A 13,913-nucleotide genomic window follows, 5' to 3' on the forward strand; every position below is an offset into this window, starting at 1 on the left:
CTTCCTAAAGTCACAGACAGTTATCTTACGGGTAAAAGACAGTGTAGTACCACCCATTGTTGCCAGGGTGCCATTATGTGCCCTGAATTCATAAATGAGCAAACTGTGACAGAGAGAGGTCACACAGTCAGGAAAGATGTGTTGGTGCCAGAATTCAAATCCAGATCTGTCTCAATCCAGGGCCTATGCTTTTAACAAATTTCTCGATGTGGAATTGCTATGTCAGAGCGTGCATGTGAAAAACGTCTAATACTATTGCTGAATTTCTATTCAAGAGGCACAGCACATTGCCTCTTGTCCAAGAGGCACAGCAACACACATATTTTTATGTACTATTGTATATGTATTAATGCAGCATATGTATATATGACAATGCATATAAAAAGATGTGGTTTTCCCTATATTAACCAAATGGGGCTTTATGAACCTGCTTAATTTTTGCCAATCTGATAAGTAGGCCTCATTTTATTTTCTGGTACACATATTTGATCTCAGCTAGTGTGCTCGGTTGGACAGCAAGGCCAAGTGTAATGTGAGACAGGAAATTAATAGGGCATGCCTGTTTTGGCTTAGTGTGAACTTTATTGAAATAGTCCTGATGCACTGCAGAGGCTCCTGGGGATACCATTAAAGATACATGTGTGAAAATCTTCTGAGGATGAACATCCCATTTCCTTGGTCCCAAGTAGATGCCAGGATTGAAGAGGCCATTTTGTAAAGAAGCTTGTTGGTCTTTTCTAAGTCTCTAAAGACATCTTCCTCCTTCAAGTTGCAGTTACGTGCTTGGGGCTTGGCTGATAAACCCATTAGGTTACCTTAGGGTTGTACCTTAGGGAACAACATGTGGGAGGTTTACGACACATAGTCTCTCTCTGTTTCTCAAGGGAATTTGTCTCTTTCTTCCAACCTCCTCAAATTGGTGGCAGAGTAGAGGGACATTTGAGCTGTCACAGGAATTGGAGAGGGCACAGGAATTCAAAAGCATGAGGTTGGAGGAGATATATAAATGTTGTAAATGTGGAGAACCCACTAGCTAGTGAAAATAGGAGCAGTATTCCTGTACAGAGCCTACAAAAAGTTTGTGACTGAGGTGTTGAAAATATGGAAATTGAAGGAAAAATGAAAAGGGAAATTAAGGGGCTTAAATATATGTATAGCTTAGACTCTGAAGGGAAGGAGGCCTCAAGAAAGGCCTGAAAGCTGGAGGACGCACTGTCACAGATGGCTAAAGTTTAGAAGAAAGGAAAGTTCCACATATCATGTTCCAAGAAAGATGTCATCTACATGAGTTGTGGAGTCCCTGTGCCCCTAATGTGGTAGCTTTTTGATGTGATTGCCTGCTCAGAAGATTTCTCCCAAGTGACTTTTATGTTCACAGCAGGTAGACTGAACAACTAACGTGGATTGATACCTTGGTGAAGAGAAAACCAGAAAAACTTCCCTTTTTAGAAAATTTCCAGCTTTATCGAGTTGTAATTTAGATACAATAAGATCCACCCGATTTATTTTATTTTGTTTTTTAGACGATTTAGATGAGATTTATTTTTATTTATTTGTTTTTCTTCAATTTTAACTTTAAGCTTGGGGGTACATGTGCTGGATGTGCAGGTTTGTTACATAGGTAAACGTGTGCCATGCTAGTTTGATGAACAGATCATCTCATCACCTAGGTGCTAAGCCCAGCATCCATTAGCTATTCTTCCTGATGCTCTCCTTTCCCCCAAACCCCGGCTTCAACAGGCCTTAGTGTGTGTTGCTCCCCACAATGTGTCCATGAATCCACCCATTTTAAATGTACAGTTGGATAAGTTTTAATAATTGTATACAGTTGTGTAACCACGACCACAATTAAGTTACGGTGCAGTTTCTCATCTCTAAAGTTTCCCTCTGCCCATTTATACCCTTGCAAGACCCCATTCCAGCAATATTTGTTTAAAAAATCCCTGGTTGTTCCAGCAATATTTGTTTAAAAAAAAGTCCTGGTTTGTTTGCTTGCTTTTCTTCTGTTTTCTCTCTGTACTTTTATTTTACTGAGCTAGGGGTCCATTGTCTGTATCTGTTAAGAATCATGTTGATCTAAATTATAAGTGGGAATACTACTGTTGTTTCAGAAATGGAACCTAGATTGTAAGGAATATCAGTACTTATATTTGGCCATAACATTTGTTAATGTTTTGCGGGTGCATAAATTTAGAATACCACAAGAAGAACCAATACACATATTAATCCATTTATCCTCACCTATCTTTTAAGACCTCTAAAAATATTAAGTGTGATTTAGCTCAGTAACTATCAAACCTAGCCTCATCTGAATCACTTGAAGTGCCTTAAATTGTCCTTTATTTTTATTGTAGAGATAATGACTGAATATGGTTTCTAAGAAATTGAACAGTATAGAAGAGAAAGTTTCCTGTTTATTTGCTAGTTTCCAGTCAAGAGGTAACTTTAAAAAATTATTTAGAATTTTGAGTTTTTCAGATGAATAACATCATTACTCTAACAATGTGTTTATACTTCTGTCTCTTGCTTTATCATTTTTAGACAGTATTTATTGACTACTAAGAAAAAGGAAGGATTTAACATGCTACTTCTTTTACCTATTTCTGACTTCCTCCAAATTTTATTATTTATATTATTATGATTTTCAGAACATCTTAGTGGTTGCCTTTATAACTTTAAGTAATGTACTTAAATCTCCATTGCTGGATCTATTAATTACATACGGTGTTTATTGGTGCTCATTTCAGAGACTTGCCTACACTGTTTTCTCCCTCCACTGCTTCCAACTTCTGCCAGGTATGATATTACTTGTACATTATTATGCTCATAGTAACTACTGCCTGTGTTAAAATCTCAGTTCCAACACTTATCTATGTAATCTGGGATAAATTACTGAATGTCTCTGTGCCATCACTTTTCTCAAATGACAACCGGAAATGATAACATCTTCATAGGGTTGCTGTAAGACAACATTTCATTATTTCAATATCAAAATAAATGTTTCAAAGCACTTAAATTTTATTCGGCATATAGTAAGTGCTTTTTAAGTGTTAAATTTAAAAATAAAATGACAAAAATAAAAAAATCCATTTTACAAGTTTAATGAAATCCTCAGTCTGTTGTATCTCTAGCTTGATTCAAAAAAAATCAAACCAATGGGCAAAAGAGATAAACATTTCACCAAGGAGGATATACACATGGCAAATAGGAACATGGAAATATGTTCAACATCGTTAGATATTAGGGAGACATAAATTAAAAACACAAGGACATCACTATGCATCTCAGAAGGGCTAAAATTCATGATGATAACACATGCTCTGGGAGATGTGGTGAAACTGGATCACTTATACATTGCTGGTAGAAATGTGAAATGATGCAGCCCCTTTAGAAGAAAGTTTCTTATGTAGGAAAGTGGGTGTAGATACAAAAAGGAGACATAAGGGATTCTTGTGGTGATGGAATTGTTCTGTATTTTGACTGTAACTTGACTATATCAATGTTGATATTTTGGCTGTGATATTGTGTTACAATTTTACAAAGTGTTGTCAGTGAGGGAAATGGGATAAAGGCTACAGCGGATCTTCTGGCTCTATTGTTTCTTATAACTGCATGTGAATTAAGATTAACTTAAAAGTTTACAGCTAGGCACAGTGGCACGTGCCTATAATCCTAGCACTTTGGGAGGCTGAGGCAGGCACACTGCTTGAGCCCAGGAGTTTGAGATCAGCCTGGCCAACATGGCAAAACTCCATCTCTACTAAAAAAATACATAAAATTAGCTTGGCATGGTGGCACGTGCCTGTAGTCCCAGCTACTGGGGGAGAGGGTGCTGAGGTGGGAGAATCACCTGAGCTTGGGAAGTTGAGGTTGCAGTGAGCCATGATTGTGCCACTGCACTGCAGCCTGGGCAATGGGAGTGAAACATTGTCTCAAAAAAAAAAAATTAAAAGCTTAATTTTAAAAATCAAACCAATAAACCGAATTTACTATTGGAAATTTCATGTAAATAATATTCATAGCAAGAGCAAGGTGTGTGATTGGACCCATAGAGAAAAAAATGTAAACATATGGCACTAAAGTGCTGCTTGAAGGAGAATGTTTCAAGTGTCAAAGCCAAATGGATTATCTTTTCTTATATTCCTTCAGTGGCTCAGGATGATACCATGATTTAGTATGCTTCTTATTAGAACCAAGATCCTAGTACAGCTTTTGGTTTCTTTAGAGTTGTTAATTGTATTTGTTTTATTGACAACCAAAACCACATATAAATAACTTTTGGTTTCTTATATGGGTTGATTATGGAATTTGTGTCCATCTTAACAGTATTTTCCCCAACCTTTCTGACTTCCTGTTCTAATTATATACTATTGCTTCTTGGTCAGGTTGGTAGTTGTCCTGTTGCAATTTCTTTTATCCATACCTCTGTGATACTTTAAAATACAGATTCCCAGGCCTCACCACAGATCTAGTAAATTGGCTGGGGTGTGGGTGTTTTTGAAAAGTTCCCTCAGGTGACTTTGCTGATTAGTCACATTTGGGACTCCATTTAGCTAATCCTTAGAGTCCTATAGCTGCCATTAATAATAATAATAATAATAATATATACTGTTTATTGAGGATTTACTATGTTATAGGCATTATTTTAGGTGTGAATGTATGGTCTCATTTACTCTTTACTACAAATCTATGAAGTAGGTACTATTATTATTCTCATTTGAGAGAAAACTGAGTGTCAGAGAAGTTAAATCACACCACTTTCAAGCTCCAGAGCCAGAATTGGAACTCAGGTTTGTCCGACAATATCGTATTTAATTTTTACCAACAAACTATGTTAATTTTAAAGTAGCTGGGTGTGGTGATGCTTGCCTGTAGTCTCAGCTACTCAGGAGGCTGAGGCAGAAGGATGGCTTGAGCATAGGAGTTCTGGGCTGTAGTGCCCTATGATGATACGGTATCTGCACCATTAATATGGTGACCCACTGAGAGCAAGGTACTACCAGGTTGTCCAAGGAGGGGTGAACCAGCTCAGAAACAGAGCAGGTCAAAACTCTTGTGCTTATCAGTAGTGGAATGGTGTGTGTGTGTGAATAGCCACTGCACTCCAGCCTGGGCAACATAGTGAGACCCTGTCTCTAAAAATGAAAATAATAAGATAAAATAAAAACTCTGTAGCTCCATGGAAAACATCTAGAAGTCAAAGTGCTTGGTATTGCAGCACAAAGGAAAGGAGACTATCTATTGATAACAAATTTTATAGCTAAAACCTGGCATCTTTTAATTAATTAATCAATGTCATTTTTGTAAGGAACCAGAGATATGAAAAACGGGCCATGTATTAAGTGAAAAGCCTTAGGGATTTCTTTTGAACTCTGAATATTTTGGATGTCATAAAAACAAGTTATAAATAAATTTCCCATTGTTGAACTAGTCTTAATATTTACAAATAACATATGCTCTTACTGTTCTGATATGAAGTGATCTCCAGAATCCATCAGTTTAAAAATAAATAGCATATGCTACCATTTATAGAAAAAAGAAGAGGCACACATATTTGCATTTGGTGATGAAGACATAAGACTCTCTGAAAAGATACACAAGAAGAAAACAAAACAAAAAAACCCCATGCCCTAATAATGGGCACAAAACTAATGTTTGAAATCTAAATCTAAAATGTTAATAAAATGTGCAAAACTACTACACACACATATAATGGAATAGTGAATTTTGTGTTACATTAGATCACTGTATGCTTTCATACTGTATTGGTTGTTTTTCTTGTGTAATTTAAAAACCAGACCAACTCTGCTAATTAAGCTCTCCCTGGCTAGGAGCTCACTTGGATCTCTGACAGTTCCTAGTTAAAGCCTAGTTTGTGGTTTTTGACAACAAACCAAGACCCTGTTGTTTGCTTCAAGAAAGCTGGCTGGTTTTAGTTTCTGGAATTATTCTGGGGGGTACCCTCATCCCAACAAGTCACTAATTGTCTTGACCATGACTTATAGTAGTGCCAGATTTTTCTTCATCACTTTCTGTTTGAGACAGGTAGTAATAGTAGTGATGAAATTAATGTGAATTTGGTTTTGATTTATGACAGATTATCTTGGAAACAGAAATAGGTGGTATATAGAGATGACTAAGGACAAAATCAACTAAATCAAATTATTTGAAGTAATATATGCGTTTTTGGCATATACTTTAATTCTTCCACTTATTGCTTCTTAATTAGTCTGGAACTCCAAAGATGAAAACAACATAGGCAAGTGACATTTAATAAGATGAAATGTTTAAAATGTACTTCTTCTGATAACGGTACTCAATGTGAATAGTATTTAGTAATTCTTTTTACAATTTTACTTATTTATTTTGGCATGTTTAGGAATAGGAAAAGACTCTGAATCAGAGACCTTCACTACTTTTATTATTAAATCTACCTCATCTCCCTTTTTGTATCTCCCTACCAGAAAAGAAGTGGCCTAAGAATGTCCATCTGCTTGGTATATTTTAAAACATCTCATAACACTTTGACTTCACTAACGTATTACCCAAAGCAACTAGTTTCCATCACCTTTACTCTCTTATGAATCCCCAAAGTAAGCTTAAAAGGAAATCACAAGCCTTGTGAAAAAATTAGAACTATTTCTTCCTTCCCTTATATGGTCTACTGGTGTCACTTAACAAACTCTTCAGTCTGTGACCTTGAGAAACCTAGAGGCTAAATAGGTGGAATAGAATATTGAAGGTCATCCCCTCGCCCACCACCCAAAAAGAAGAGCATATATTCAACCTAACAGGTATGTGTTTTCATAATTATGGCAGATGGCGATTGAAGCAAAGGCAATTCAAAAAGGGGGGCAAGTGAAAGCAATAATTTTGAATGTTTGACATTTGTTTTGAAACTATCTTACTACCCTGTACCCTTTACCATCTGTCTGTTATCCCTCCCAACACCCACCTCTGTCTTCCCACAGGGCCCCATTGTCTGCAGTTCCTGTTTCTCAGGGGCGGAGCTGTGGGAGGCAGCCATGGGTGCCATAATAGGCACCTGCGGCCAGCACAATGGGCTGTGGGTGCTTGTGGGAGAGACAGATTGATGTATTGTGCATGGGGGAGGAGGGCTGTCACTTGAATCCATGTGAACCCAGGCTTTAGGGGCAAGGGAGATTGACAGCTTTTGTAGGTTGCATTTCTTTTTCAAAGCTTGGCTTTAATAGACAGTAAGTTTGGGGCCCCAGGCTTTCACTCCCATAATTCTAACAGGGCAATCACGAGCATTCAGCATTTCTTTTTACCCCCCTTGTTACGCATTAAATGATTTCAGTAAAGGAATGTGCAGCATTAATTAGAATTTGTTAGCAGATACCAAGGGGAAAAGTTTCTTCACAACAACTATAGGAGGTGTCATTTGTACAAAGACTTTTTTGTTTTCTTTCCCCATTACATTATCACTGCAATATGTAAGGTAGTGATTCTTTTCATTTAAATTAAGTGGAAAGCTACTAAATCTTGTTTTATTCTCCAAAAAGAATAAGGTCCTTAACACTTATCTTTTAACTTCTTTCATTTCCTAAGGTTGGTGTTTACTTTTGCTTTCAGTCTGACCCATTTACTGGTCTGTGTGGTTGTGTATCCAGTTTTGTGTACCATTTAGCTCTTACAATTACAAGCAACCCACTACTGATATATAAGGATTGTTTCCAGGTGAAAATAGCTAGCAGTAATACTGGAAATCGCTGATACTGGAGCTCTTTTCGGTAATGGTATACTGAGAAATGATAAATATTAGACTGCTATAGGTTTGTGTCCTAACTTATTTTCTAACACTATTTTTTCCCTACTTGATATTTAACCTTAGCCATGACATCAAAGTTGTGGAAGAATGAGGCGGTGGCAAAGGAATATTTTTTTTCCCACAGAAAACGTATTCCTAAACTATGTCAGTTTTTTTTTTAAACATCAAAAGTTCTCCCTCACACACATACACAGATAGCATTATTTCCTTATAGCAAGTAAAAAATGGTCCTTTTGCTTAGTATCTGTTTTCTATTATTTTCAAAATAATCTAGACATTTTAGAATTATATAGGAAGAAAACTAATGTCAGATAGGATATCTTGTAAACACACCCTTTGGCATCCAGGGAAATAAAAAAACATTACTAAAATTTCTGGTGTGATATTTTTTCTAACATCTCTCTTACATAAAATCATTTTCTCAGTAAAAGGAGTTAGAGGCTAATTGAATTCGAATTTTCCCCACTCAATTGTTTCATTTAAATGTGTTAAGGACAACAGTGAAAAATATTGTCTACTATTATTTCTCAGAAAGAACATATTCCCCCACAGTTGTCTGGCTCTGTCTATAATAATAATTTGGTGCAATGGTTTAAAAAGTAGTGGAGTGATAATAATTAGAGTGTGCGACACAGAAATTTCAATGTGGGATTCAACATTTCACCATGCAGGGCATGAAAATTGCCGGCCAGGGCTAGTCAGCTCTAAGTACTAATTAACTAATTAATCAGGTGCTGAAACCAACTGAATGGAGGATACCAGCCAGACAACTCAAGCCCAAGCAGAGGGTTGTGCTCTTTAAAAGACAGAGCAGTCTTTCTTCTTGGTTTTTAACCCAATCAAAAATGAGAAGAGAAAGTAGGATATGGTGTCCTACTGTCAGTCATTTGGGTCCAAGCTGTTTACTTAGAGAAAATAAAATAAAAACATGTGCCTGTGATAATAACTGTGATGCACCATATATAGAGCAACCCTCAAAGCTCTGCAAAACTGCTTACTCCTTGGCCATCAATTATTAATATTTCAGGTCTGGTGAGGGGTAGGGGATGAAGTAGGGTCTGCCTTCTTGGTTTCTTCCACAATGTATATTTTTTTAACATAGAGGAATGAGAAACTTATCTCTCTTCTTAGGCTGATCTTAGGTCTTTTGCCTCATCCTTCGTTTATGTAAATGAGAAGAGTCCAATTACACATATGGAAAAAGGGTTTAATGAATCGTGAAAAAGCCCGGTTTGCAGAGAAAGGGCACAATTCTGTCTTCTTCTCTTTTAAATTTAACTTAGAAACATGTATTTCTTTTAGGGAAGATGATAAAACTTAATGATAATTTTATTTTATGTACTAACTCTCATTCTTGGGAATTATTAGACATATTTTGCTAGAAGATTAAGCTTTATTTATGTCTGTAAGGCTTTCTGGATACACAGCAATTATTCCACAACAAAAACGGCAAAATTCTAACTTTTTAATCTAAATTTTAAAAATGACTAGGTTTGTTCCTCCCACTTTTGATGTTATTTTTAGTTTAGTGATTTTTTTTGTTTCTTTTAACACAGTTTGCTTTGGAATTGTCTGTACTGAGAAAAGATTGCATTATTACAAGGGATTTGTTATTGAACCCAAGGAAATGGTATTAGTGTTCCATACCGTTTTAGCTTAATTTTGGTATTATTATGATGTTTTAAGTAGCTAGAATTTTTAGGGTGTTGAAAATTAGGAAAGTTTTTTTCTCTTTCTTTCCTAAAAGAGACTGAACTTTACATTAGAACAGAAAATCCCGTGTTTGAGCATTCATTTTTTTTTTCCTTTTTTCTTTCCCCTTACTTCATCTTGGAATTTTCAGTAGTTGACAGTAGTCCTCACAGAATCTACTCTTCACCTCATTTTTCTTAATGACAAAAACCTTCGCAAGAATGGAGGGGGAATTAATATCATTTCTGACTGTAACTCTTAGAATTTGGTAAGTATGAAACTAACCCTGAAGTAGTGCTTTGCAGGGACAGCAGGGAAGTTCTCAATCAGGACTGGAGCACTTTCTGACGACCTAGTTTAACAACTTCCTTGGACACTTGGGGAAACTGAGGCCCAAGAAGAGGCGGCAGGCACTTTCCCTGTGATTTTTTTTTCTTCTACCAAATACTACTTTGGTCCAAGTGGAAAACACTTTCCTTGGGCGCCTAGTGTGGGGAGGACATTGCTGGGGTCCAGACTCCCTCCCTACCCACGAGTGCCGCGCTCTTTTCACTTTTATTCCCCCAGCCTCCCCGGATCGGCGGCCTGGATGTGATCGACACCATGAAGTTGCCCCATAATCCTCTCTGGCAACATAGGATGTAAAATTTGATCAGCTCATTGGATGAAGCCGACAAGTCCCAAATATGTGTGAAAAGGGGGCTAAGAGGTAGGCAAGTGCCGCGTTGAGGCAAAGCTCCTGCCAGCCCCCCTCCGAGATACCGGTGCTGCAGCCGCGGCGCTAGCGGGGGCTGGGACCTAGCTGCGGAGCCGCAGCGGCGGCGGCGGCGGCGGCGGCGGCGGCGACGGCGGGGAGGCCGCGGCGCCATGGGGGGGTCGTAGGAGCGGACCGCCGGGCCGGAAGGGGGCAACGCGGAGACGCGGGCGGTCGCGGGGTTATCTTCGCTACTGCGGAGGAGACAGCGTCCGCGCCGTTGCCGGTGACTGAGCCGGCGGGCGGGGCGGGGCGTACACCAGGGCCGCGCGCCGCTAGCGCCGTAGCAGTTGGCCTCAGGGCCCCGCCGCCCGCGCGCCCGCCCGCCTGCCCGCCGGGCGGCGCACGCGAAGGAGGCAGCGGCCTCAGAAGGAGGCGGGGAGCTCGGAGCAGGAGGTGAGGAGGTGGAGGAGCAAGAGTAGGCGGCGGTGGCGGCGGCTGCGGAGCAGGAGGCGGTGGTGGAGGTGCGCGGCCTGAAGAGGAGGATGGAGGAGCAGCAGCATGAGGGCGAGGCCGAGGTCGCGGAGCACTGGTTTTCCAAGTGGGAGCGCCAGTGCCTGGCTGAGGCCGAGCAGGAGGAGCAGCTGCCCCCCGAGCTGCAGGAGGAGGCGGCTGCAGAGTTGGCGGGGCTCAAGAGCGAGAAGCAGAAGCTGTGGCACCTCTTCCAGATCTCGGCCACCGCGGTTGCTCAGCTTTACAAGGATTCTGGGTGTCAACAGCCAGGACTTTCCATGTGGGACCCCTTCCAGAATGCAGCCATGGCCGTGACCAGCCTCTACAAAGAGAGCGGGGATGCCCACCAACGAAGTTTTGACTTGGGTGTCCAGGTTGGCCACCAGCGTCGCATCAAAGATGTGCTGGAGTGGGTGAAAAAGGGCCGGAGCACCATTCGTCGCGAAGACGTGATTAGCTTCCTGTGTGGCAAAGTGCCCCCCGCTCCTCCTCCGCCTCGCACTCCTAGAACACCTCCGAAGCCACCCACTGGGGCCGCCAGCCAAGCTGTGGCAACTGAGTCCAGCTCATCGGTGGACGTCGACCTGCAGCCCTTCCAGGAGGCGATCGCCCTGCATGGCCTCAGTGGCGCAATGGCCGGCATCAGCATGAGATCCGCTGACTCGCCTCAAGACAGCAGTGTCGCCAGCAGTGGGCGCCGAAAAAGTAGTTTCTTGGAGGATGACTTGAATCCCTTCAACTCAGAGGAACTGGCCCTCCACCTGGACAGTGGGGGGATCCGCAAGCGCACCTCGGCCCAGTGCGGTGATGGCATCACAGACTCCCCAATCCAAAAGCGCAACCGAATGGTCTAAACTGCCTCATTGGTTGCCTGGCGCCATATTGCTTGAGAATGAACTGAAGCATCAACACGCTTGTCTAATTGTTACTGGAGACCGTCTTTCTTCCTTTCTCTAAGTTAAACAAAGATTTCTATCAATTTTGCCATAAAGAAACTTTAAAAATATTCCAGAAGAGGCTTCATATGACTCTGACTTTCCAAAAATGTAATCCTAGCAGAGAATAAATATGTAGTAGTTAGCAGGATCATTTAAAGCAAACCTATCTGGTCAAGGCAGGAGCCTGATTTATCTTGTTCACAGCTATATTCCTCAGCACCTAGCACAGTTTCAGGTGCTCAATAAATGTTTGTTGAATGAATAAATTTGACCTTATTTATTCTTAAAGGGAAGTCATAGAAGGTGTTTACTTGGTTCTAGAATACTTTTTTCTTTGGTTGATTGTTGGCTTTAATGGTATTTGCCAATTCATTTGCATTGTATCAAAATGTAAAACTTGACGTCTTTGTGCAATCTGGAGGCTTCCATTTTTATCTCACTGTACCATGCACCTAATTTCTAGAAAGAAACTGCAAGTAATACATATTAGGCTGTGATTTTCTAATTTTGAAAAATAGTTGGTTTTGGTGATTATGTGATGCTGCAAAGAGGTGCTGTGGTGGTTATGCAGGTATTACTTGATATTGAGTCAATTCAGGGCTCTTTTGGGGAAAACTAAACCATCAATTGAGATCTTGATAAAATAAGATGGTGGCTCAGTGGTGCTGTTTTTTTCTTAGGAATATAAAAAGTTCCTTTTTTGAGGTTACATCTTTTTAATAATCTCTGTTTTGAAGTGGAAGACCGAGTAGTCAGAATGAACTTCTGGGTTTTAATTAAGGGGACAGCATGGTATAACTAAAAGAGTATGAGCTTCATTTTAAAAGGACCGGCAGAATCCTAGCTACATAAATTAACTGCATGATTTTGAGCAAGTTATTTAATGTCTATTGCCTTCAGTTTTTCATCCATAAAATGGAACTATGTGTCTCCTAAGGTGGTTTCGAGGATCAGGTGAAATTTATATTTCGAGTGTCCAGCACAATGCTTGGCACATAAAGTACTCAATAAAGGTTATCCCTTCTCTATAAATAAAAATCAATACAACATTAAAATCATTATATTTTAGAAAAAGCAGAAAAATAGATCAGTTTTAAAATCAGCAAGTAGAATCTCTGTGCTTGAACTGGAAACTACTCTTCGACATTTGAAACTTGCCTAAATATCGCAGATCTTGTATAAGTGTGTTGAGCTCATGAGCACTCAGGATCACCAATCTGGATACTAGGGCAGTGTTGGAGTGTCTGAAGTAGCCTGAAGGATGCGCTTTGCAACCAGGAGTAAAAAAACATCTACCTCCTCTACTCTGAAAAAATATGAGAAGGAGGGTGTAAGGGTAGGAGAAAATTGGAAGCAAAGGTCCTAGGGCGCCTAAAAGGCTAACATGCTTTTGAATGAGGGTGGGGTGGTGTTGAGGTGATGAAGGAGGTAGAGCAGGTATGGGTCTGGGGTTTGGGGAGAAAGAGGGGAGGTGGGAATGTGATTATTGAAGGAGTGGGGGGAAGTTAAAAAGCCCAAATCTCCCCAGGGTCTCCCAAAACCAGTGCATAAAATATTATAGATTGGCAAAACATTGCCTTTATGTTCACATTAGAGTTGTGTCTGCTTCATTAGTGTGGCCTTTCGAGTAGATTTATAATTAATGAATGTATTAAAATAATAAAACAAAATAAAGCAAATAATAAAAACTGGCTGGGCCCGGTGGCTCACACCTGTAATTGCAGCACTTTGGGAGGCCTAGGTGGGTGGATCACCTGAGGTCAGGAGTTCGAGACCAACCTGGCCAACATGGTGAAACCTGGTCTCTACTAAAAATAGAAAAATTAGCCAGGCATTGTGGTGGGTGCCTGTAATCCCAGCTATTCGGGAGGCTGAGGCAGGAGAATTGCTTGAACCCGGAAGGCGGAGGTTGCAATGAGCTGAGACCATACCATTGCACTCCAGCCTGGGCAACAAGAGCAAAACGCAGTCTCAAAAAAAAACAAACAAAAAACAAAAAAATGGCTATTGAGGCACTGTGCTAGGTCCTGAGAAGGAATATTAAAAAGCATAAAAACAATTCTTATCCTCAAAGAGCACATTCTGCCTTGGAAGATAAATTATATAGCCAAAAGGGCGCTTCTAATTGGGAAAAGTGCCCAAGGTCTGTGCAGAATTCAGAGGACAGAGACTCTTCTTGCTGAGAGGGTCACAGCTTCAGGAAGAAGTAGCATTTGAACCAGGCCCAGAAAAATGGGTAGGGAGTGTCCAGGGATTGGACAGTGTCTAACAAAGGTTGAGAAGG

General features: G+C 40.3%; 1 protein-coding gene across 1 annotated transcript; it reads left to right on the forward strand.

Moving 5' to 3' along the window:
• The first annotated feature begins 10,288 nt into the window (after positions 1-10,288).
• On the forward strand, positions 10,289-11,895 carry HAPSTR2 (HUWE1 associated protein modifying stress responses 2). The gene has a single exon (XM_054250969.2). It carries the CDS (start codon positions 10,724-10,726, stop codon positions 11,543-11,545), a length of 822 nt encoding a protein of 273 aa, XP_054106944.1. The 5' UTR covers positions 10,289-10,723; the 3' UTR covers positions 11,546-11,895.
• Positions 11,896-13,913: the final 2,018 nt, after the last annotated feature.

This window comes from Callithrix jacchus, chromosome X (genome assembly GCF_049354715.1).
Source record: "Callithrix jacchus isolate 240 chromosome X, calJac240_pri, whole genome shotgun sequence".
NCBI lineage: Eukaryota > Metazoa > Chordata > Mammalia > Primates > Cebidae > Callithrix > Callithrix jacchus.

Bases quoted from the DNA above. Each gene is read 5' to 3' on its own strand.
- HAPSTR2 (XM_054250969.2), top strand. From the start codon at position 10,724: ATGGAGGAGCAGCAGCATGAGGGCGAGGCCGAGGTCGCGGAGCACTGG.